The sequence below is a fragment of the Sinocyclocheilus grahami genome, unplaced genomic scaffold, assembly GCF_001515645.1.
Source record: "Sinocyclocheilus grahami isolate Dianchi unplaced genomic scaffold, SAMN03320097.WGS_v1.1 scaffold269.1, whole genome shotgun sequence".
Taxonomy (NCBI): domain Eukaryota; kingdom Metazoa; phylum Chordata; class Actinopteri; order Cypriniformes; family Cyprinidae; genus Sinocyclocheilus; species Sinocyclocheilus grahami.
Window position 1 is genome coordinate 208,153 of NW_015505448.1, and position 26,719 is coordinate 234,871.

General features: G+C 37.0%; 2 protein-coding genes and 1 long non-coding RNA gene across 5 annotated transcripts in view; all 3 read left to right on the forward strand.

The window, feature by feature from the left end:
• The first annotated feature begins 407 nt into the window (after positions 1–407).
• Positions 408–2,912, forward strand: LOC107599628 (gamma-adducin-like). Its single transcript, XM_016291280.1, has 3 exons — positions 408–425; positions 976–1,105; positions 1,896–2,912. Exons 1-3 carry the CDS (start codon positions 408–410, stop codon positions 2,147–2,149), a joined length of 402 nt encoding a protein of 133 aa, XP_016146766.1. The 3' UTR covers positions 2,150–2,912.
• A 1,403-nt stretch (positions 2,913–4,315) lies between these two features.
• Positions 4,316–5,475, forward strand: LOC107599599 (uncharacterized). Its single transcript, XR_001610677.1, has 3 exons — positions 4,316–4,433; positions 4,797–4,861; positions 5,166–5,475. It is a non-coding gene; the product is annotated as an uncharacterized lncRNA (long non-coding RNA).
• Positions 5,476–6,099: 624 nt separating this feature from the next.
• The window catches only part of mxd1 (MAX dimerization protein 1), a 38,131-nt gene continuing 17,511 nt past the window's right edge, over positions 6,100–26,719 (forward strand). The window contains exons 1-4 of one of the 3 annotated variants that reach the window (XM_016291240.1): positions 6,100–7,331; positions 8,018–8,117; positions 8,302–8,322; positions 22,137–22,166. In XM_016291240.1, the coding sequence (XP_016146726.1) occupies positions 7,265–7,331; positions 8,018–8,117; positions 8,302–8,322; positions 22,137–22,166 (218 nt within the window). In that variant the 5' untranslated portion in view covers positions 6,100–7,264. Of the gene's footprint in view, positions 7,332–7,757; positions 7,882–8,017; positions 8,118–8,301; positions 8,323–22,136; positions 22,167–26,719 lie in introns of those variants that run through there. The other 2 variants (XM_016291242.1, XM_016291241.1) reach the window with 2 other exon arrangements.

Consider the following 26,719-nt stretch of genomic DNA (forward strand, 5'->3'; position numbering starts at 1 on the left):
GGACAACACATGCATTTTGAGCAAATACACTACAGATGCTGATTAAAAATACAGTGAAACATGAAATATTATTACAGTATTAAAACTATTTTCGATTTTAACTTTTATTCCTATGATGGCAAAGCTGCATTTTCAGCATCATTACTCCAGTGTCATATGATCCTTCAAAAATAATTCTAATATGCTGATTTGCTCAAGAAACATTTATTATTATTATTATCAATGTTGAGAAGAGTTGTGCTGCTTAATATTTTTGTGGAAACCGTGATCAATTTTTTCAGGAGTCCAAACTTTTCCAGAAAAAAATACATATTTGATCATAATCAGTTGCTATCATTAGTTGTTACTGCATGTCTGTTCAAACTACCAACAGAACTGAGGGCAGATTTCAATTATTATGGCACAGAATGGTAGTCTTACCAACAGTGAGAGACAGTGTTTGTAGTGGCAGAAGTGTTGCAACATGTAGTTTCAGTTTCACCTTTAGGAGCAAGATGGCAGTGAAGGGAGGAGAGAATAGTCACACGGAAAAAAGGAGAAAGATCAGCAGATGTAGAGAGATGATTTACCAAAAAAAACTGAACATGAACTGCGTCTTTCATCAATAATATTTAAATTATATTCATGAATATGCATAAATTACGTTTGCACCTTGAAATCATTGCATTTATTACACAGGTAGATCTTTACCTGCTAAGGCATTGCTGCCTGACGCACCTCCTCCGGTGCCTACGAATTGGCAGGCTGCAGGGTCATCAGCCGGGTACCATCGGTCATTGACGTTTCGCCCCTCTAAACCCGGAACGCCTCCTGGTGGCGAGGCAGTGACAGGGGCATCTCCCTGTCACCCCCTGCAGCTTAAAAATACCATGTACGTATCTGTAGTGAGCACTTTTCATTGATCAAAATCCATTTCTAAATGATTTTGCTTGTGAGCATGTGTTGATTATGTGAACATGATCATTGGGCTTCCAGTCTCCCGAGGCTGTGGAGCCTCCAGCCACACTGGAACCAGAGACTCCAAATCCCTTCAATGAGCTGACGGATCAGGCGCTGGATGAGTACCGCAAGGAGGTGCAGCGCAAACAACACGGCCAGCAGGACGGTACGAGATGACGAGATGTAGTTTAGTCCCTCATTCTCTTTTTGTAACCCATTGATTTCTAGCCTAAGTATTGATGTTTTATTGATTTTCCCACTGGACTAAAGAAGAGAATTCAATAAACACCCACTGTCTTCCAGTACACATCCTTAGACAAGTACTGATTTGATGTCACTTTGCTACTGAATACCAGAGTTTTACTTTTTATTTATATTATCTACTCTTAAAAATGAACGTTTGGAAAAATATATATTTTAATTCAGGAAATACAACTCCAAATCTGTTCTGATGAAGAAATAAGCTCATTTACATATTTGTTGACCTGAGTTGGAGTAAATTCTCAGCAAATTTTCATTTTTGGGTGAACTATTCCTTTTGGGGGGGGGGGGGGTGTACGGTAACATGGGATGTCTGTATTCAAGTCTGTGTCAGTGTTTTCATTTCAGTTTTCATGTTTTTGTTTTTATGCGTGACATTTTCAGCTCTGTACTATGGCCTCCATCTGTCTTCACACCTTTGTGCTTCTCTGTCTGTCTCTGTCCCTGTATTATAATTTGTAGGACAATCGTTTGGTACTGAGATCTTGTCTCACTAGTGAGTATATAGAAACTAAGACATTGCACACAACTTGAATGAGCATGGTGGCCAAAACTGTAATGTCATAGCAGCTGCTTCTGTTCCATCCCTAACCATCTTGACAAATGCTTAACTGCTTTTTCTTTTCTTTTCTCTTTTCATTATTTCTACTGTACTATTTCTTTTCCGTTTTCTTTTAAATTGCATTTATATACAGATGGAAAAATCACAGATGCTGTGCAAAACGATAAAGGCGACGAAAAGAAACAGCAGGAGGAGCTAGAAAAACAAATGAAGGCCCTGTCCACCACTGACACTTCGGAAACCACGCCCTCAGCCCCGCCCAACAAGCCTGCAGGCAACACCCCAGAGGGCTCACCTTCCAAATCGCCATTAAAGAAAAAAAAGAAGTTCAAGGCGCCCTGTTTTCTAAAGAAAAGCAAGAAACAAAAAGAGAAAGCAGAATCTTGAACTCTTACAGGCACTTTCTCCAAGTGTTCTTTACTAATACTTTCACATGCATCCACACATACGTCTTCACATCCAGTCAGACTCACTGTGTATCCATGTACTGACCTTTACATGCCATACCAGTTTTTGATTAGGGTTTCGTGACTTGAAACATGTTTTCGGTACACTCTGTCCACACCGATGCAAGTTTCACAATGCTTCACTGATGCACATTGAAATGTGACCCTTCCCCTTGATTTAAAATGGATTGCACTTAGTACATGTATAGAAGAAAAAAGAATGTGGCATTGAGTAAGCATTGATTGTTCATGTCTATTGATTCTGATTGTTGCTCATTATCATGTTTATATAATTACATGTGGCATAACTGTTCTAAAATCTTTTTTTAACTACCCATAAACATCTACATCTCATTTTGTTATGAATAGCAGGGATAAACTAATTGAATATGCACCATTCACTGGAAATCATGATTGCAATGGCTTGCAAATAACACACGTCAAAAGGCCAAAATAAGCAAGATCATGGCTTGTTGCTGCAAAGAAAATCCAACTTTAAATGCATGGCTTTGATCCACTTGTTTTTTGGGTTTTGTTTGTATCTTTATTTTATATGTATGCTGGAGACTTCTTTGCAGTTGTAATTATTTTTATGATCATTCACTGTTATTTAAATGCTTTTTGTGTATATTAGCTGGTTTGTAAACTTAAATCCATGTCAATATTAGAATGTAAAATGCTAGGATCGGATGTACCATTCATTAAAGATCACATCCATGCAAAGTTGTTGTAGTCTGTTTCTTTGGGGTGGATTTCAAAACAATAGCCTACTTGTGACTATATAATAAAAGATAAAAGATGACTATTTCACGGATTTAGCCAATTAACTTGAAAAACGTTGCTTTATTCGAGTACAAATAAGTTGCAAGCAGTTCGTATTTGCTGTTAAAGTATCTCAGAAGCATTTAACTCGACACCGATGTATAATGATTAATACTGACATTCAGGCTATATTCAGTAAGCGGATCGTAATGTTTGGTAGGGTAGGAACTATTTGTCGCGGAACGCTTGAAGGGTTTGTTGTTCCGGGCTGCTTTTTGAGGCGCACAGTTGATGGCGACCATCTCTAGAAATTTCTAGTTAAGTAGCAGATTGTGAACGCGCTGTTTTAAAGAAAATAGTCCGCTTTATATTGATCAAGTCGTGATTATTCCTCAGACGATAATCGTACCAACAAAATCTATAATCGTTGCATCCCTAATATGGAAATCATCCGTCTGTGTCTTTAATTTGCGTATTGTCGGTAGATCAGCCGCAGAACTTTCCACTCCCCTCTGCACTTTTATGGGATTGCGCTCTCATGCTAATTTGCCCTGTTTATTAAATCTGGCCCAAAGGCTGTAAAATCAGACTGGTAAGTAGATGAGTTTTTCCTGTTCAGCATGATGATGTTTAATATAAAAGTAAAGGCTTTAAAAAACACACACTCTAGGTTACTAATGTAGAGTAAACTGTGAAAACTTCTTGAGCTTGTGTTAACCACAGACCTTATTTCAGGCATTTATCCAAAACCTTTTCAAAATACACATAGACTTCAGGACGATGGAACCGGAAGTGCAAAAATGCCAACTCGTTTCTGGGTTTTGGCCTACAAAAATGTGTAATTCTTGCAGCACTCTATGAAGTCTCATTTCAGATGTGCATTAGCCGTTCTCTGAATCTTAAGATTTTCTCACTTGGAATCAATCAAAACAGTCAAAGCTATGTGATGCGTACAATTTTGTTAGGAAGGTGAGAAAATCATGTTTAGTCCGTGTTCCTGTGTTTACCAGAATTCGCTGTATTTACATATTAATAAAGTCAAAGTATGGTATTATTCACAAAATGTTTTTTTCCTCAGGTCAGCTACATGTTCATAGTCTTATTGTGCATGATTCATCAGTTCATGTTATTCCAAAGAAAAATAAATGGTCATAATTGTTCATTAATATATTTGAATGGTAGACTACATCAGCATGCTCTCAAGGTTGATCTTGACCTTCAGTCTACATGTCTCAGTCAAAAGTCCTCCTCAAAAGTGTCAAACTACAGAAGTAAAATGGGATGTGAATGCTTTTCATTCTGATATCACGGTGCTGAGAACAGACCCTGAATGTACCCATGTCTGACACTTTGATGTGCTTTCTCATCTGATTGCTCATGCAGCTGAGGACATGCAAGGAAAGACTGAGGAGGAAATCGAGATGATGAAACTGATGGGCTTTGGAGCCTTTGACAGCACAAAGGTGAGATCCCTTTCTTTACTGCTAAACGGTTCATTCTACAAGAACAACCAAACGAGAAGTAGATGTACTTTGTCGTTTGTTTACAATAATGTGTATAGTATTTAATTCGTTTTATATATGACAAATAATAGCAGTTTCAAGTGGCGAAGCTGATCCTCTAAATAACCACAAGATGGCACAGCTAGACAGTGTGTGTATGCTAAAGATATTCCTGTTAAAATCAATTAAAATAATAGTCAATAATAGAAAATCTTAATTGTGTGCTATAAAATTCTTCCCTATTTATTTTCTTCATGCACAGTAATGTTTACATAATTTGAGCATAATGTATGGTGTACGATTGTTGTCATTTTTATTCAACAGGGCAAGAAGAAGGAGGGATCCAATGCTGCGTTTGCATTTAACGTGTCGCAAAAGAGAAAATACAGGTCTGTGTATTTTTTTCCTGAAATTAATACTGGTCATCTGCCCAACTCCAAGATCCTCAACTTGATATTAGTTCTGTGATTTGTAATTCCTGGCTTTATTTTATAAATGAATCCTTTTTTTTTTTTATATGTACAAATGGCAAGTGTTATGAGAAAAGTTAATATCCCAGCAACAGTTATGTATTTGGCCAATCACCCCTGCAGGTACTGCACAGCTAAATGAGGAACGTTCTCATTGGTGGGCAGTGATGTAATGTTTTGGTGCAGGAAGGAGATCAATGATGTAATCATATTTCTCTTGCAGGCAATACATGAACAGGAAAGGTGGTTTCAACAGACCTTTGGATTTCATTGCCTGATGGAGTCGTCAGTAACCACGTTTTAACGACTTTGATGTCTTTGTGATTAAACGTATATTCTCTTTTCTTCCCCGAGTTTATGTATATCTGTGTTTCAGCAGTTTTTCCATCTGTTTTGTTTTTCAGTTAATGGCTGTAATGTACGCGTCAGTTTAGTTTGTAGGAGCAAATATTAAAAAGGATTTGATGTTGCGAATTGATTGCCTTGTATACCTTATTTGGCAGTACTGAATAAATGGGAACTCCTAATGAATATTTTTGTCTGTCCAGTGTTATTGTGCAATTTAAATATAATTTGTTTTTGAAAAATGACAACTCTATCATATATTTTTAATGGTGCTTAATTTGTTTAAAAACCTCAAGAGAAAGAAATAAATACAAGTAAAGAGAATTAGAAAATAATTCCACTGGTATCTGTTTAAAACGTACAAATCATGTCAAGTCATTTTAACCATCAGCATGTACAAGGGAGGTGTGTCTGTTGAGTTCCGGAACCTTTTAAAGGCGTCCAATCACAAGCGACAGTGCTGCGGCAGAACAGCCAATCATAGCATAACAACAACACACGATTTGCATAATGAGCCATTTTGGCTCAGGAGCAAATGCCAGAATACAACGGCACAGGTTCTACCCTCGCTCCAAAATGGCGCTACGGTGCTGCTTAGTTGCACCATTATCTTGCGGAATCGCATTACAGCAGTCACATATTCACGCTTTCGAATGCAGCTCAGCCATTGGTCCGTTCTAGATGCGCTCTGGAAGATTGACAGCAAACGCATCCAATGAGAAGCCCGCTTCCTGTATCGTCCATCCAATAGAATCGCAGATTCTCCCGAGCCTCTGAGAGGCGTACAGTAACATGACAGCAGCTAGCAAACATCTCATCTGCCTGGCTCAACGACGTTATGGTTTCGCTAGCTGCGTGTTTTTTGTCCTATTTTTGATTCAATTTCCTCAGTTGCACACAGCCACAGCTTAGCATGTGCAGCTCGAGCTGTTTAATAAGTAGCCAGATCGTTTGTCACGCTTGAAATATCGAAACCAGCGATTGTTTGGACTTTGGGAGGCCGTGTATTCTATTTCAAAGCCTATTTTCAACGCATTTTTTCAACGACCAATCAAGATTTTTCCTTTTTTTATTACACAACACAATATTGTCTACCACCTCGCTGGACAGGCATATCAAAATTGACGCTTTATTTAATTAAACAAGAAGGAAGAAGGTTGAATGCTGTTTTGTTTTCCAGCCAGCAACCAACAGAGCAGCACCAAAGCTCTAAATTATTAGCAAAAATAATATCACCAGCTGCTTAAATATACTTTTTCTTTTGACAAGCTTTACAATCTGGCAACCTGTACCCTCATCAGCTCGATCTGACCGAGCTGTCAATCCAGTATTTTTGCCTGTTTTTTTTCCAGACTCAACGGTGGTCTCTAGTTAACAGCGTTTGCTGTCAGTATCAGAGCCTACAATTGACCAAGTGCAGAACTAAAGCTGTAAGCTCTTATCTGTTTGACAGCTCATCTATAAAAGTCTTTAGACCTTCCTGAGTGTCACCACTTACATGCTTTCAGGAAGAGTTGCCAGATTTTGCAAACCTGGAAGGGTTTTTGTTGTTCGTGTCGTGTTGTCCTCCCAGTTTTAACATTTGATGTCCAATATCTCGTTTAATATGAACAGGACTAGTTAATTAAGTTGTTTTTGGCAGCTGAGGGACATTTTTATTCGGTTTTTATCATCCAGCTATTTTGGAAACCAGCGTGTTTACTTGTTATATTTTTTTATTCCCCATTTTTGAGAGCCCCCCACTACCATTTTTTGTACAAATTTCTGGTTTTCTGAAATATCAACAAAGCCCAAATCTAAACATTTCCCTCGCTGTCTTATACAATTTTATTTTAAGTAAATTCGCCTGACTGGATTTTTCTTAGTCGAGACGCTGGAGGAGGAAGAAGCGTGATTGAACGAAGGGCTACTGCTTGTTTTTTTTCCTCGTTTATTTCTGACCCGCATTGTCGTTTTTATCGGTGTTTATTGCCTAAAATGACGGCTATTGAGAAACTGCAGATGTTGATCGAAGCAGCTGAATATCTTGATCGGAGAGAAAGAGGTAAAGTGACATATTACGAGATACTTATTTGTAGTCAATATAAAATTGTATTCTGGCATGCAAATTAATCCTGACACTGTTGCTAGGGTGCTGGTCTGCTGAAAAGCAAAAAATGGTTTATTCGACCTATTTATTAGAGGTGAATGCATGATATGCAGACGGGGTTTTTCCCCCCACGTTGTTATGACATTTGGGGAAGATCAAGACATGGAGAACAGGAGAAGTGGCCACTTCAGATGTCTGAGACTGTGTGCTGGCTAGTCACCATACACTTGTCTTTTACAGGGGACACTAATGTGTTGTTAACGCTCTCTAGGGATAAAACCCAAGCGTTTATAGCATATATATATATTTTCATGATTTTTTATGACATGTTTGTGTGCAAATGTGGAACTGAAATGCATTTTTCAAGCACTGCTGTTGGTATACAGTGGAGGGTTTCTGGTGCATCCCCCCTCCCGTCTATCTGTTGTGGTTCGGCTGGCTATTGGGTTTACTCCAGTTCAGATGACATCATTGACCCAAAAGCAAGATATTTGGCAAGAAATTGGTTCGTTTTAACGTAGTGCCTTTCTCCCAGGTTCTAAAAAAATGATCAATGTTTGTGATCAATGGCTTTGATTTTCAGGTAGCCAATGTGCTTTGTGGTCTAATGAGCTTCTAAATGTCTCTGTTTGAATTTGCAGAAGCGGAGCACGGCTATGCCTCCATGTTACCCTTCACCAGCAACAAAGAGAGGGATGGCTTGAAACGAAAAATCAAAAACAAGAAAAATTGCAGCAGCAGGTACTTTCACCTGGTTTCTACGATAACGAAAAGTCTTTTGAAGACATTTTTAGCCTAGTCAATCCTGAATCCATTTTAGAGTTTTATCCGAAGCAAATTTTACATTTTTTTGTATTTTAATTGTTTCTCACCATGAAAACACCAACTAATCAATCTATGATGGCTTGAAACGAAAAACCAAAAGCAAGAACGATTTCAGCAGCAGGTACTTCCACCTAGTTTGTACGAAAACACATTCAAAGTCATTTTTGAAGAAATTGCTCTTTTATAGTATTTGAACTTGTTACTCATCTTGAAAACACCAACCAACTAAGGAATCTACAATGGCTTGAAACGAAAAATCAAAAACAAGAAAAATTGCAGCAGAAGGTACTTTCACTAGGTTTCTATGATAATGAAAACTCATTTGAAGAAATCTTTAGCCTAGTCGATCCTGAATCCATTTTAAAGTTTTTATCCAAAGCAAATTTCAAAAATAGGCACTTTTATAGTATTTTAACTTGTTACTCGCCACAAAAACGCCAACCAATCTATGATGGCTTGAAATGAAAAACCAAGACCAATAACAATTTCAGCAGCAGGTGCTTCCATCTACTTGTACGGAAATACGTTCAAAGAACTTTTTGAAGAAATTGCTTTTTTATAGTATTTTAACTTGTTACTTCACATGAAAACACCAACCAACCAACGAATCTACAATGACTTGAAACTAAAAAAAAATTAGCAACAGGTACTGCCACGTACACTGTAAAAAAAAAAATTGTAATTCAAAAAATTATTTATGGTAAAATACTGGCAGCTGTGGTTGCCAGAACTTCATAAAAAATAAGGTAGCAACATTTTAGGTTTTACAGACTTAACTTAAATTCAGAAAACAAAAATGTTCATTAACTGATGTAATGTTAAAATACCAACCTAGGGAAGTACTAACATCTGCTTTGAACCATTGTAATATACTGATAACCAGCATTAACAGATGGTAATGATAAAGTCACATGATGATTCAAAGCTCATCACAAACAGCTTTTCCACAAGCTGGAGAGGGAAATACTAATATATAGAAGGTGCACACAGAGTCATTCACACAAACACTAAACCCCATCATGGTGACACACATGATACTGAAATAATACAATTAATTTAATACCATTAGATGTAAGATAAAATTCTAATGTACACAACTGAGAAGAAAAAATACTAATAAGAAACCGTTATTTCAACGAAAAAACATCAAATGTAAAGTGTCATGCAGGGAATTCTGTTGTTTCACTGTAAATTATACAATGACTTTCTTTTTCACGTCCAAAAAACATAATTTTAACAGTATTTTACTGTAAAATTACATTAAATGTAATTACAGTTATTCACCGTATATAGTATGGAAACTTACTGTTAACCAGTCGGTGACTGCAGTAGCTTCATGACAGATCTATTAGTGTGCACTCTGTGTATTGTGTGATTGGTCCATATGTTTTTCTACCCTCCGAATCCCAATACGCCCTCTAACCAGGAACATCATCTATGATTCACACATCATTTCAAAGGGACCGTGTGTCCCGTGAGTTATTTCTGAGATATATAGCAGACCTGTGCACGTCTGCACCATGTGTGTACGTGACACAAACACACCCACTGATTCATCCCCGTGCAGATGCAGTCAGGACACGCCGTCCCACATTCAACATGGAGAGAGACGTACACTCACACGCTGCTCGCTTCTTTCCCTGTGACTCTCACCACCCACGTTCCACAGTCACAATTTACTCACTCACTACTCAACACCTCAGTTTTCATAAGCATCAGCCGGTTAGTACGCCTGGAACTGTCCGTCGCCTGTCAGTGGATTAAATCGGTCGCCTTACTTTTTTTCAAAGTAGAGCTGATTGTTATTATTATGTTTATTGTAAATTGCTTGTGTGCCACCTATTATTAGGCAATGCTGTTTTTCATGTTAAAAAGTAGTGAAACCATTCAAACTCATGATTGTTAGTCATCAAGTCATCAAAAGACAGACCAACAGACATGGTCACAATTCATGTTTTGAAGTCTTTTTTCTAAATGCATATTATAGATATTAATTTGAACACCTCATCCATGCACGTTTCATAAAAAAATTGACCTCATTATGTTTAATCACAACACTATACAGGACTTCTCCAATCATTTAGTCTACTTAAACCCAAAGCACACGTTCATCTGCTTTTTGATCATCCGTTACACTCAGATTTACGTCACAATACCAAAGAAAAGATCTGTCGCTACTTCAGTTTCATTGCGACTTTAAGGAGATCATCATAATCATTCTCTATTCTAGATTATTATGTGAGATGTGTATCTTAAACTCCATGTTCTAGAAAATGTTCTATTACACCATGTCCTAACCAGGCGCAACTCGATAAGGTGAAAAGCGATAAATCTCTTTCATGTGAATTTGTGTTTTTGTTCTAACCAGCTGCAACCATAGCAAGCACTTATGTTTGGTTGCACAGTTTCGATAGAGTGCAACAGTGCTTGTCCACTTTTGCAGCGGCCTTGGTTCTGGAAGTATTTTTCTCATAAATTTTTCCCGTAGGGATTTTAAACAAGTCTTTGTTAAAGATTTATAAGCCATGAACCAAACCAACTAGCTATGAGGTGAATCACAACATTACAAATCATTTGAACAACAATACTTTTATTTGAAGCCAAAGAGTATTTAAAAACTGGACAAAAGACAAAGGTACAAGACTGTGTACTTACCAACTTCAATGAGGGAAAGAACTACTGTCCAATGAATTTCTGTTTCAACTTATTTCTTTATTCAAAAAATAAGTTGAAATAATGCAGTTTTATGATTTCAACAAAAGCATATACCATTTATTAACAACCTCATAGCTCACAGTAGGTCTGGTTTTAAAGGATTATAAGTTATTGTTCAAAATCAATTCACCTGTAAGATGAATGGGATTTTTTGTTTACTGCCGGAACCAGACTCTATTTCTGTGGTGTTGCTTTCATTAGTCCCGTCCACAGTAAAATTTCATTGATCCATAATAATGTTGCACATAAGTTAATATTAACCATCAAATATGATCTGATTGGCTAATGACGTGCCTGTTTAGAATATGGTGTTACTCTGAATCTGACTGGCCTGATAAAGGTAAGGAGGGATTTTGAGACATAGTTTATTCTTCCACAAAGGGGAGATATTTTAGCTGTAGCTGATGTTGCTGTCATACTCTGCATATGATACTGATTCATAGCCATTTGGCCCCTCTTAAACAGGTCAGCATAGGGTCATAAAAGCTGCTGCTTCTGAATCATGGAGATGAACCATTTTGGGAATATGAACTTGGATAAAAATCTAGTTATTGTGTGACCCAGCATGCTGAAAAAGTCCCCTACGCTAATCTGTGTCTGGATGTTTGTGTGGCTTGTAACTGGATATTAAGGCCTAACAAGGGTAGCACTGGGTTTGTAGCTATTTATATACAGCCTTATGGTGTGTTCAGTGGAAGTTGTTGTTTAAATGTTGGTTTAGTTGATAAAGAAATTGTGGGAGGTGTCTTTTTAATGTAACAGGTCTCTAGACATGCAATTACAGAGTGATCGTCCAACATGTGTTTCCATCAACTCATGTTATAAGGGGTCATATTGCGTCTACTAGCTGAATCTTTGTTTACTATACAATAGGGCTGTGCGATTCATCGAAATCGTCATAAAATCGCGATTTGAGCGTACACGATATCTAAATCGCTTTACAGCACGATTTTCCGCACCCCTGACCTCCCGCAGTATGCTATCCGAACCAATCAGAATGCAGCGCGCCTAAATGGAGCACGAGAACAGAACAGACCGGGCGGGCATACAAACGTAACGCCAGGTTCACACACTCCGTCTGTGGTGCGTATTTTGTCCACGCCCATGTTAACTGATCAGAGCGTTCACACTGCACGCGATTGCGGTCCGGCAGTGCGCTCCAGGAGCGGTGCGTCTGCAGCAGTCATGCTGCGATCGTGTCCGCACAGAGTCTGTTTCTGCTGTGCTGCATGCGCTGAATTAATGTGACAGCGCCTTACTCACGGTAAAAATTAACATGGATTGACACAGAAATTTAGTGATTACACCATAAATGCATATAATTAAAGTCTACTGTTTCACAGTCAACACATGGCGTTTTGACTAGATTTAAAACAAGGGTAAGTGCACTTTTAGATAACGCAATAATAGATGGCACTCGTGGTGGTAGTTAAACAAAGTTATATTTATTGAGTTTAAATGTGAATGCCTATGAAAGATTGTATTACTGTACTGTGATAAAAGAGAATCACAATGCTGAAAAAGCATTTTCAGAAACAACGTTTGGATTTGAAATCAAAATAATGGATAAATGTTTGTGGTAAACAGCCGCAGATCAGGTGCGGACTGCAAACGCGTCCTGTGCGAAAGCTAAATGAGTCCGTGCTGCTTCTGCACCACATACACATAGGCTGTATATGCACTGCAGACGGAGTATGTGTGAACTTGGCACATCAAATCTAGTTCAACATCTGAGGCAACGCCACAAAGAGCTCTATGACCAATGCAACCAATTTTTTCCTGCCATGTCTATTCTAGAGACATTTTGTTACACCTTTACTTAGTGATTATTTTGCCTTATGTCTGTTCTAGAGACATGTTACAGCTTCTTGATAAAGCTCTAATTGGTTTTCTTTTGAAATATGTTTCAAATTCACACTGAATGCATTTATGACTGTAAAGCATGTCTGTGTCAAAATCGTGAAAATTGATCAAAGAAATCGTGATAGGTTTATTTTGTCCAAATCGCACAGCCCTACTATACAAGGTCCTAGAATATTGCTTAGACAAAAAGCCAGTAAGGTTACTAACGTGGTCCAAAATTAACACTAGCCAGCTGTCAAATACTAGTAAAATAGTTTTTCTGTAAAACGATACAGTAAAGAACTTTCCCAGTGAAAATACAGTAAAAACTGTAATATTGTAAAATAGTATTGCAATTCAAAATAACTAGGGGTGCAACGGATCTTAAGCCCAAGAAACACTGCACAATTTTCATCTGTCCCAGACGAAAGATTGGCATTGTGAAACAATCATGGTGATTTCTGTAATTGTGGCTCCTAATTGGTGGTCTTATGTCGTACAGTGAGAAAGCTTCAAAGACGACCGTTGTCACGGTCTTGCGTCCAAAGATGGCCTACGATCATTTTCGGACAGTGTAAGAAATTCAACATGATCATCGCACAATGTGTTTGCTGCTATGACCCACGTTTACTGACCAGCCAATAGAAACGAGACATGAAATCAACGCGACACGGCGCTAAAACATAAAACTGCATAACTCGAGCTCTTATCCCTTCCTCTTTGGCCGCTTGCGCTTTTTTTCAGCACACATAAAAACTACCAACTTCCAAAGTGTGATTCATCATGCTCTTTTTGTTTACCACTGGCGCATGCTGATGACGTTTTATTCTTCTATAGTAACGTGCGTCGTAGCCTATGAGTCAATAGGTGTTGTCATCGTACAGTCTGCATACACAAGTCGTACACAAGTTTATCAGATCCATGGCGCACAGTGTGATTTGCAATGATCTAATAGGATTGCTAAAATCGTGCAGTGTGTAGAAGGCTGTAGATGATCCATGATCCATACGTGTGAAGTTGTATTCATCTGTGCTTGTAAATTGTGTAATTCTTCTTGTTTTATTACTGACTTTATTAGTTACACGGGTAGTTTTTGCGGTATAGGAGTACTTAAAGTAAGCTTTCAGTCATTAAAAAATTTGACCGAAATTTTGTTTGTTTTTTTGCTCATCCGAAAAATTACTCTATCCGTGACTCAAAATCCGTAATATGATCTGAACCGTGAGTTTTGTGATCCGTTGCACCACTAAAAATTCACTAAATGTTTTCTATTTTTACATTTTTTAAAATGTATTCCTGTGAGGGCATAGCTGCTTTTTCAGCATCATTACTTCAGTCTTCAGTGTCACATGATCCTTCAGAAATCATTCTAATATGCTGATTTGCTGCTCAAGAAACATTTCTTATTATTATCAATGTTGAAAACAGTCATGCTGCTTAATATTTTTTATGGAAACCATGATACATTTTTTTCTTTGAATAGAAAGTTTAAAAGAAGCACTTTGAATTACCATTGTGTATAAAATGTGCTATATAAATAAACTTGCCTTGCCTAAAAGAACAGCCTTTATTTGAAAGAGAAAACATAAATGCCTGTACTGCTACTTTTAATCAATTTAATGCTTCCTTGCTCAATACAATTATTCACTAAATAAAATACAATTTTATGACCAGCTAGAAATTTTTGTGGCCTGCATTTTTCTCAGTATACTCATCATTGGCAGTGTTGGCGGAAAGGACTATTGCAGATTCACCAGTGGTAGTTTTCTGAAACTATTAGTATCCAAGCTGTCATGTTCCACTTTTATATCTTTGGCACAGGAGTTTAAACTAAATATGGTACCATGATGTGTTTCCCCTCCATTAACTCATTTTTCTTAGTCTGTATTAATCAGCAGCTACTATAGGATGCCTTATTTCCTGTAAATGTTGCTATATTTTATTTGCATATGCAATGCAAGTTACATTTTTACACTTTTTTTAAGAATAGCAGGTGGTGGAAAGTAAGTGGGTGCAAAATGGCCTGGTATTAAGCATATCTTGATCATAATCATGAGCATACCTAAAAAAATATCAAACCAGTCCTGTAAGAAGTTTTGGTGCACCAAATACTTGAAGAATCACACATCAGAAAGCATCCGCACAGCCTTAGGATATGCCAGTAACCTACATTCACTACACCAGCACTGGTGTTAATGCATCATGTATGAAACGTTTTTGCTCTAGAATGCAACCGGCATTTCTACGCTGAATAAGCTCCTCACATCTCTCCAACTGACTCATTAGATGGCTTTCCCGTCCATTCACACTGCTTGGAGAATGGAAAGTGATGCAGTCGCTTGAGCTTTCAGTCCATTTGATAACAGAGCTTCTGAAAAGCATCTCAGGAATGTCATTTATGTATTTGTGTGTGTTTTCTAAGACCTTTTATTATATGTAGGTCAAGTAGATCTCCTATCTAGTAGATCTCCCTCGTAAACCTGCCTTTCCCTCCAGCTTTCCATGGTTGCGTTTCCTGCTGGATCGTGGGGGAAGGGTGGTAGTGTGTCCCTTATCTGTGTACATGTGAGAGCGGTGGGCTGGTGCCTTCCTCTCCCCCTCCCCCTCTTCTCTTCTCCATCCAGGCAACCAGCGCAACTCCAACACCCCCATTACATAAATGACGGCTCCTCCTACCTCTCGCTTATATTCAGACCGTATGTTGGCTAATGCACATAGCAGCAGCCGTGGGTTGTCCTCTTGTTCCTGTATGAATGTTTGCACTGCTGCCATATTTTAAGCCCTTCCTGTATTCACTTTGCCGTTCTAATGGTGTTTGGGAAACACGATGTTATGCCTTTGAGCCATCACAGGGTGGACTAGATGTATATGCAGCCAATCGGACCAGATATGTTGTAGGAAACTGTTTTGCCCTTTTATGTGTTGGAACAGGTGGTCTGTCAAGTGCAGTAGCAAAGAGGGGAGTCGACTCTGAGTTACACAGTGATATGAGCTGTTATGTCATAGCCCCAAAATCCACCTCCTGAGCGAGATGCCAGCCAAGCAGATCAGCTGATCCCTTTGCATGGGCACGCTAATGTTAGGAAGCTTGTTTATAAGTTCATCAACCAGTCTCAAAATATTCATAGCAAAAATGGGCCGTAGACAGGATAAATGCAGTATTATGTATATACTATAGTAGTCTTTATTAATGTTTAGAATTGGCTTTTAATTCTATATTTTCACTTTAATGCTGTTCATTTCATTTTTTATGTTTTTATTGATCAAATATTCCTAAAAATGTATCACAGTTTCCATAAAAATAAGCAGCATTTTCAACATTGATAATAATAAGAAATGTTTCTTGAGCAGCAAATCGGCATTAGAATGATTTCTGAAGGAGCATGTGACACTTAAGATTGGAGTTATGATGCTGAAAATTCAGCTTTCTCATCACAGGAAGAAATTACATTTTAAATTGTAATAATATTTAGCAATATTACCGCTTTCTTTGTAATTTTAGTAAAAAAAAATTATTAATTTACAATGTGATTTTTATTTTTTACTATTATTACTAGAATTAATTTTCGTTTTAGTTTCCAGTTAGTAATTTTAGTGCTTCAACTTAAACTTATTTCAGTTAATTGCCAATGCATTTTTTTCTCATTTTAGTTTCCTCTATTATTTATATTTGGATTTATTTCAGTCAAACTGTTTTTAATGGTTTTAGTTTTAATATTAGTTAACAGCGATAACCCTGGTTAGATGCCATATTTAATTTTACTCAAATGGCTGAGAGATAGAAGTGTGTTGTACTGTACCATTGTTTCAAATGTTCAGCCAATAAAACATTAAAATATGTCTTTCCAAAGAACATTTTAATCCTTAGATATGAAAATGATGTGACATAATGAAAGTACGACCTCTTGAATGGACTGTACGTCTATCCTTCACAGCTCTGTCAAATTAAACTGAGGGTCATAAACGATAGCTTTGATAAGGTGTTTTGAAGTTTTCTTGTGTTCCTAAATGACAAGTTTAAAGGATTAGTTCACTTCCAGAATAAAAATTTCCTGATAATTTACTCACCCCCGTGTCATACACAGGAGTACACAAACAAAGAGCTAACAGCGCGTGACCTTTCCAAAGTGATTAACACTAGAACTACCGGATTTCTATAACTACTAGAATGGCCATAGCGGTAATTCTGACCATTCATACTAGAGACTGAACTGAATGCCATTTTTGTCATATCATATTTACATTCAAAGCTTCTTTTGAGTTTTTACAATGAAGCTTTGAATGTCTGTTTTCATATTTTATGACCTATATATATATATATATATATTTTTTTTTTTTTTTTTTATATTTAATTTTGTAAGAGCTACGTAGACCGCTCCGGAATGTGCGCACCTTGTTTTGTGTCCGGCAAGCGGGAGAAAAAACTTTTTTCACCGCAGTGAAAATGTTGTATTTGAAAGTCTAAATGCCAACAAATATGAACTAAAGCAGAATATTTCTGTAGATAAAACATGTTGTGAATTTTGAAAATGATTACATCTTTTTTCAATACATTTTTACTTTTGTACTTTACAACGCTCTGGATTTATTGGAAATGTTTGAATCAGATGAATTGGAAACAATTCTATGCAGCCACCACTGGAATCGTGATCCATGAATAAATGGATCTGTTATGATAGTAATAATAAACATCGTCACTGTTGCTAAAAATAAAAGCCTAAGTAGTTTGTTTTATTTCACAAAATCAGTCTTGTTGGGGCTAAAATTAGCCTTATATGCATTAGCTATAGCATTACACTTGCATAAAAATAATAATAGCCATTATTATTATTATTATGGCTATTTTGTCATAACATTGAAGTAGACTATTATTGATAACAGCCAGGCTATAGTCTTCCAGCCTACCATAGCCTAACTGTGGCAGATTGAATGACAGCAGTTGTTGTATTGGAGGTGTCCACCCAGCTTTTTACGAACAGGAATTTTAGCTTAGCAATAGAATAAAAAAAAAAAAAGACAAAAAAAGTTGCTAGGGAACAGTGACGTGCATCTTCAACCATGGGGAAAAAAGTCGCAAAAGCAGAAATTATACACCTTCTGTAATGCGAACGGTCAATTTGACCGCTTTGGCCATTCAAGGTAGAAATACTCAGAACTCTTGTGTTTTATCATTTTAATAAAATATACACACATTTAGGTTATAAACATTACAAACATTTAGTAACATTTAGGTTACAAAGTTATTACATTTTAAAATTTAAGAACGGTCAAAATTACTGCCTTGGTAGTTCTAGTGTTAAGTAATGCGTAAATTTGCAGACGTGCATGTTGGAGCTACTACAAGATGTGCATTTGTGGTTAAAAAGTATATAAATGTTGTTGTTGTTTTTTTAGAAAATTACTGATTGTTTAGCTAGATAAGACCCCTATTCCTCAGCTGGGATCGTGTAGAGCCCTTTAAAGCTGCATTGAAACTGCAATTTGACCTTCAGTCCTTTGGCCACCATTGAAGTCCATTATTGAGAAAAATCCTGGAATGTTTTCCTCAAAAACCTTAATTTCTTTGCGACTAAAGACAGAAAGACACAAACATCTTTGATGACATGGGGCTGAGTAAATGATCAGGACATTTTTATTCTGGAAGTGAACTACTCCTTTAAAGGGGTACAGGGATTTTGAGATGCTGACTTGAGAAGATATCTTCTGCTCAGACATCAGAAGTATTTTTAGAGTGAGGGTTACTGCAGAAGGGGGTCATGAGGTCAGTTTGAAGGATGGATGAATGTGAGGAAGATGACACGATCCTTCCAAGCTTCCCTTTCGAGTCCCAGTACTCTTTACAGTGTCTTCCGTTTGCTCTGTTCTACGTTCTGACCCATGCTCAAGTGCTCATCATGTAATCTCTTGGACAGTTTTAGGGAGTGTATGGGTACATTTATGCAAATCCACCTTATATACTGTTCCAGTCCACTGATTTGATTGGACAAGAGTGTTGAGTTACTGTCATGTAGAAATACTGCCTTCACGTTTCCTGGATTTAACTTTTCACTATGGAAATCATTATTTATGTGATTTACAAGTGGTTTTTGTTGGAATAACATTGATTTCATGTATTTCATTTTTACTTTAATATTTTTTTATAAAATTGTAATAATATTTCACAGTATTACTGTTTTACAGCATTTTTGATCAAATAAATGCAGCCTTCGTGAACATAAGAGAATTTTTTCAGAAACAGTAGTGTGTTTTTCTCTTTTTCACTTCCCAACAAAGGGAACTTTTTTTTTAGTAAGAATACAGTAAATTGAAAGCAAAAACTGTGCATCAGTTGTGTAAGTAAAGCTTAATTGGTGTATTTGATCATTCTCATGGTGCCACAGAGAATAAAATGTGGTTTGGTTGCATAAACCTGCCGCCTTATATTTTCGGGCTAGTTTGATCCTTTTTTAGCAGTACATAAAATATAAGCAATCAAAATTCTCCAGTCAATATTCACATTTTCAACAGAAAACATCCTCCCAATGGTTGTTATTACTTTGTGGTGGCGTTCTTGTGTGCTGAATATGATAATTGTGTCATGATATCTGCTTTGCTTCTCTTTCACTTCTCTGTTGATCTAGAAATGGCCTCTCTGAAGTGAACCTTCATTCACCCCCCACCGCCATCTTGTGTCTCAGGCTTGTGTTTCTAGTTACTGTTGCTAAGCAGGGCCAAGGGCCTCTATGTATTTTGTGAACGTAGCAAGAGAGAGGCACACAGAGAGGACAGGGTACATTTGCAAATGAGCAATTAGCATTTTGGGAACTCCTGCATCCACTAAACAAGCCCACTGGCCCTTAAAATCCCTCTGCCGTTTTGGAGTTTGTACCTGTACACCACGCGTGCGTGCGCACACACACACACACAGGGACACCAGTTCACCTTTGTATTGAACATTCAAATCAGCAGTGAGCACAGGACAGTCTCTTTGTGCCTTTCAATCCTAAGAACATGGAGGCCTGTTGATTAGTTCAGGGGGTTTTAAATGTTTAGATGCCAAGAGTGCCCAGATATAATGATCCCCTTGCAAGTGGAGTTATTTCTTATGTTTAAAAACTTTTCTCCAAAATGTAGAAATTGGCTTCTGAATTGTCATTTTGTTAAATTACGCTAAGAAATAGTAAATTGTGAAATATTATTTGTAAAATATTTGCTTTTTGGTAGTTGACAATGTATGAGTAAACACTTATATATGATGTGTGTGTATGTATATATATATATATATATATATATATATATATATAATAAATTCTTACTTTAAAATTATTGTAATATTTTTTAACTAATTTAAAAAGATTTTTTAGTTAGTTGGTTAAAAACTAGTGCTGTCAGTAGAATTAAATGATTGCAATTAATCTAGTGATTTCTGACCAGTTTTTAGAAAACCAAATGAAATAAGGTAAATGTGAAATTCATTGCTATTTAGTTGCTAAGGTGTTCTGAGTGCATTTTTAGCATGTTGCTAATGTGGTTCCTGGGGTGTTCTGGGTCAATCACATTCCCTCTTGCTTTCATTTCCTGTTTCCTCTCTCACTTCCTTGTTAAAATAAAGAACGTAAAAAATAGATTTTAACATTTTTCCATAGAAAATGTAAACTATGATGCTAGGGTGTTGTGGGTGTCTGCCAGGTTATTTCAGCATGGTTGCTTGAGTGTTTAAAGTAGTTGCTATATAGTTGGTCCACATCAAAAGAGCCTCTCGCACCTGTTTTATCATCCACCAGGTGAAAATTACAAGCCTGATCACTTAGATTTAGACTAAATTTAAGCAATAGGGTTAGGATAATACTGATGCAACATTATTAAAAGGTATAGTCCACCCAAAGATGAAAATTCTGTCATTCTGTAGGTTTCGGGTCCTACTGACTTCTACAGTATATACAAAAATACTATGGAAGTCAATGGGATCCGAAAGTGGTTAGTGGCAGCATTTTTCAAAATTTCTGTCTTTGTTCAATAGAAGAAATAAATTCATACTTGTTTGGTAGGGCTGCACGATATATCGAAATATCGCCAATGTAAATATCGCAAGGGCGTGCGATATCTGAATCATTTTAATAATAGGCTACTTAAATCAAAATGTTGCAAAAGGTCAAAGTTTTAGTTCGACGCATATAGCAGAGAATTGCTTGACGTTAAAAAGAGTTAAGTGCAATAAGTTGCAGAAAACAACTCTTTGCCGTCTCGTCTTGCTGTCAGACTCGCACCTGAAGTGCACGCACAGCATATGTTCCGTTCTGCCGCACACGTGCAAAGCGCGCACACACACACACACACAGACAGAGACACGTTTCAGACCGAGTTGATTCGTCTTTCGCATTTCCTCCTTCTGTATAGACACATACACACAGAATTATGTCAATAGTACCCGTCTCGACGATCATTCTCGTTAACGATGAATGTAAACAGCTGAGAAAGAAATCGGATGTGCATCATTATACTGGGTCCGTGCAGTCGGATTTAAAGAGACAGCAGCCTATAAATACGTGCTGCTGAATATGTCACTAATGTTAATCAAACAACAAAACAGCTATAACAAAGATTAATCTAAATTTAATTCATACAGTGAACACTATGCAGTGTTATTTTACACTTAATTGTTAAATGTCTGTATCTGAATACTACTGTTTATTTTATCTATGCTTGTAAATTTAATTTTTTTCTTTTTCTTTCTTTTTTTTTTACTGACTGTTCACTTGCCTTTAATCATGTTTGAACTTTCTCAGACTATAGTTTTTGCTGTGGTATGTGAAGAAGTACTTAAAGTGTATGGAAAGCAAAGTTACAATGATATAAAATTAGTGTCATTAATTTTTCTTGTCTGTATGTTCACATGATGTTAAAATGACATTTTCTAAATTGTGACATTACTTTTTATGTAATGCTATAACATTGCTGGTCACTTTCAGAAGTTGTAGTGATTCTTTCTTTTCCAAGAAAGAATGTGAAACAAATGGGTTATATAATTTTCATTTTTAAATATAATTGAAATTGATTTTACACACTTTAAGCAATATCGTATCGCATATTGAATATCGCATTTTTTAACAAGGTATCTCATATCGCATTTTTCTTCAATATCGCACGGCCCTATTGTTTGGAGTGGCATGAGGGTAAATAAATCATGTCATTAATGTCTATCCCTTTAGTGTGCATTCCTCTAACTCAAACAGTAAAGCATGGAGCTAGCAACGCAGAGATCATGGATTTGATTCCCAAGGAATTCCCAATCCGATATATGTTGCTTTGGATAAAAGCATCTGCTAAGTGCTAAATGTTAGTGTAGATAAAAAAGAATAAGCACAGTGATTCCTAACATCTGTCTTTCTGTCTCTGCAGGTCTACACACAACGAAATGGAGAAGAACAGGTATGTCCATATAACCTTCATGGCATTGTCACAGTCAATAGTTCTTATCTGTAAACTTGCAGGATTATACCTCATTACATCCTTACTGATTAGATTAAGATTAAACTTCTGTAATTGAAAGCTAAACAACCAGGGAGTGTGACCAAATGGCTAGTTTTAGTATTTTTTGAGCCTTTTTCACTAGCACCCAGATAATGCTTAGAGATAAGTATTAAGGCCAGTCAATCAGATGATGTATCCATTCAGCTTTGACCTAGAGATAAACCTTCAATAAATGGGTGACCTGAAATTTCCAATGAGAAAGATCTCGCTAATGAACCAGGCTTAATGTCTCTGTCACCAGCACTCTATGGTTTGGGTAACACGCACACTGAGCTCAGCTTGCCGAAGGCGCTGAATAATACATGCTGTCAGGCTTAGCAGTGAGCAAAACCAGGGTGTCTGGACTTTGACTTTTAAACTCCTAACAATGCATTCAGCTTAAGTCGCACTACACTCCCATTCGTACTTGGCAAAGCGTGTCTCATTCTGTGTACATCAGACCAAACTTGTGCAAAGCTCTGAGGTCACAGTGCTCCGGACAACTGATCCGCTGTTCATTTCTGAAGAGCAGCTTTCATCTCGTTTAGAAAAAAATCCAGCCAAAGAAGGAAAGCGAGACCATGTCTCTGCTTTTGTTTCAAAATGGAGTCCAGGGCTGATATTCATAAAGCTACTTGAGTGGGAGTGCATTTGTGATGCAGATTTGAATAAATGGGCAACATGTCTGATGTGAGACCAGCACGGCTGTGTAGTAATGATTCATGTGGTCGTGAACCTCTTTGGTTAAAAAAAAATAACAAGTGTAGTACTATGGCCTAGAAGGTAGTGCTTATGTGGACGATGGGAGTATGAATCTGACTCATTCTCACTCTCTCTTTTACTTGGTAGAGATTTTTATTTTATGTACATTTTATTTTATATTTATGTAATTTGTGTGAATTATTTACTATGAATTTAGTTGTCATTAGTCATTACATCAAAGCCAGTTTATGATGTTGTAAATAAGCTGAACTGTATGTTTTGTTGAAATATGTTCTCTACAATTAAGGAATAACTAGCTATGAATACTTGTGGACTGGTTATGTTGTAAAAATCAGTTACATCATTGTTCGACTTTCAAGTCGAATGATTGGTTAGCAGATCTACACTACCATTCAAAAGTTTGGGATCAGATCTTTATTTTTTAAAGAATTTAATTCTTTAATTTAGCAAGGATGCGTTAAATTGATCAAAAGTGACAAAGACATTTATAATGATTTCTAAAGATGCTGTTCTTTTGTTTTTCATCAAAGAATACTGAAAACAGTTTTCACAAAAATATTAAGTAGCTCAACTGTTTTCAACATAGGTAATAATAAGAAATGTTTCTTGAGCAGCAAATCAGCATATTAGAATGATTTCTGAAGGATCATGTGACACCGAAGACTGGAGTAATGACATGGATAAATTTATCACATGAATAAATTACATTTTAAATATTTATTAAAATAGAAAAGGGTTATTTTAAATTGTAATCATATTTCACAATGTTACAGTTTTTACTCTATTTTTTGGGCAAATAATGCAGCCTTGGTTAGCTTAAGTGACTTCTTTCAAAAACACTGAAAAATCTTACCAACCCCAGACTTTTGAGTAGTAGTGTACCAAAATAATTTTGGTTAAATAGTATGATATATAATTTCCCTAATGACTTCTTTACTGTAACTCTATTTGTTAGAGGAATTTATTGTTTAGGGATAATGTTGTCACGATGCCAAAATTTTGATTTTGATACGATACCTGACTAAAATATCTCGATACTACTACTACTGAATCAATACCAAGACAAAAACATAAACCAACAGGAAAAGTAACTGAATAAGCTAAAAGGATAAGAGAGCATGAGCTAGGGGTGGGAACTATGACCAAAACCTTATTTCATGATTGGAGTTTGTTTTTTTTTCTACAATAACAATTTCTATCATGATAATAGTCATATATATATATATATATATATATACTGCACTGAGTTCTTTGTCAAGTTTTATAAGTACCGGTACCAGAAATCCAGCTTTTGGGGTGAATCAGTGTCATGTAAAATGTCACACACCTGTATCATGTGAAACTGTCCCAGTGGCCTCAATGTCACACATGCCATGCATTTTCACCCTGCACCAATTATGGGCCACATGTCATACACGCTCATCCTATAGGCAGAGCGAAAGGCTGTTTTTTTTTTTTATAGTTGCCATTGAGAATACGCAAACAGCTGCTGTGTTCGTTCTGTCAACAGCAGCCACAATAGCAAGCAGACACACACCATCTCTATCAGAACCACAGGTTAGGTTTGCCTTCGAGGCGATGTGTTTGTTCTCAAGTTGGACTTTGCATACCCATGGCCTGTTTGTCTTGAGAGGTTTTAGATGTGTAACCAGAGCTCCAGGTCGCCACACATACACATGGCGTGTACAGTTCACCAGTGGGGTTAAGACAATTACTTAGAGGTCAGATGTCAAAGGCTGGTAGAGGATGGTGATTTATGCTAAAAGTCATATTGCTCAAATAAAGAGAGGGTGACCTGATTAAAGGATCATGGTTGAACAGATACACAGTGTCCTACAGAACTGGGGTGGTCTTTTTTGTAGAGACATGGCATGTCGTGACTCCTGACTGGGAATAAGCTTTTTCCATATACACTACCATTCTAAAGTTTGGGGTCAGTGTAATTTTTTTAATGTTTTTAAAAGAAGTCTCTTTGCTCACCAAGTCTCCAGTAAGGCTGGAGAAGTTTTGACATGCACTGACATTTTTTCAGTATCTTAAAAACATATTAATGGCTAAAGACTGATTACACTGTATTCAGCACAAACTGTGCTACAAGAATATGTAAGCAGTATGTATGTACATGTTTGTATTTCTGAGCAAATAAGGTTTGCTGAAAATAAGGTTGGTGTGGTTAGTGAAAAATCATCCTACCTTCTCATTCACAAAAAAAATCTATATATATATTGATTTAACTTTAAGACATCTTTTGTGTTAGAAAGGTCGAATGCGAGGGAGTGACAATGGCCATGAATAATTATGTGATAGGCACCTGAAAGACAAAGGGCCCTCCCCTAATGGCCCATCAGAGTGACTGTGAGGCAGGTAAGAAAGAATGTGAGAGGATTAAAATAATGGGGTTTTTGATTATTTGTATTTTATTTACAACACAGTATAATCAAAATATACATAATGAAGGTCAAAGACACATTGAGCACACTGATCTAAACACAGAGACTTGAACAGTCACACACCTTTGTGCCATTCCTGAAACAGATCCTGTTCAACTGTTGAAACAAGTAAACCAAACCATACCTGGTATTTCCAAAGTGTTTGCAGCTTCTTTCCATGGATTCAATAAAAAACAGCTCCATCATCGGTAGTCATGGAGCTTATTTTACCAATCTGATGTAGAACATCAGCCCAGTGTAGTTGAACATCTGATATTGGTACAGCACTCTCAGAGAAAAACAGTTTGAAGTGAAGTCTTCAAGGTATCTGGTCACCAAAAAAAAACATCTGTTAGCATGGTGATATCAGGAGCAACTATATTATTACAACCCTGGTCCTGGAGGCACCCCAACACTGCACATTTTGCATGTCTCCTTTCTCTGACACACCAGTTTCAGGTTTGGAGTCTCTACTAATGAGCTGATGACCTGAATCAGGTGTGTTTGATTAAGGAGACATGCTAAACGTGCAGTGTTGGGGTGCCTCCAGGACCAGGGTTGGGAACCACTGGTCTAAACCAGGGATCCTCAAAGCTGGCCCACGAGATCCACTTCCCTGCAGAGTTTAGCTCTAACCCTTATCAAACACGCCTGAGCATGCTAATCAATGTCTTCAGGATCATTCGAAATCACAGGCAGGTGAGTTTGATCAGGGTTGGAGCTAAACAGCTCGTTGGTCCTCCAGTGCAAGATTTGAGGAACCCTGGTCTAAACATTCTTAAGACGCTAACATTCATAGTGTTACAGTCTAAACAGTTGTATTTCTTTTATATAGTATTGTTTTATATTTTATAGAACATTTAAAAACATCCTTGTGTTGTACGACATTCAGATGTAACGAATGGAAACATTTCAGAATGTTTCACTTGATTTCTTACATTTTAGTCAGGAATTATAATTTGGGAAACACTAGTAAAATGTGTGCAAGTTGTGTCACAATAACACAATAACTATTGCCAGTAATAAAAAAATTACTTGTTAGAAATGCTATCCTCCAATTTAAGTTATTTTCAGCGTTATCAGGAAAAAATGCCACTGAACATACGGGCCCGTTTGCCGACCTCAAAGGGTTAAAAATACAGTAAAAACAGGAGTATTACAATTTCATCTATGAAACTGTGACCTTTTTTCATGATTCTTAACAGGATTAGTTCACCCAAAAATGAAAAATTGCTGAAAATTTACTCCCCCTCAGGCCATCCAAGATGTAGATGGAGAAATTGGAGATTTGGAGAAATTTAGCTTTACATCACTTGCTCA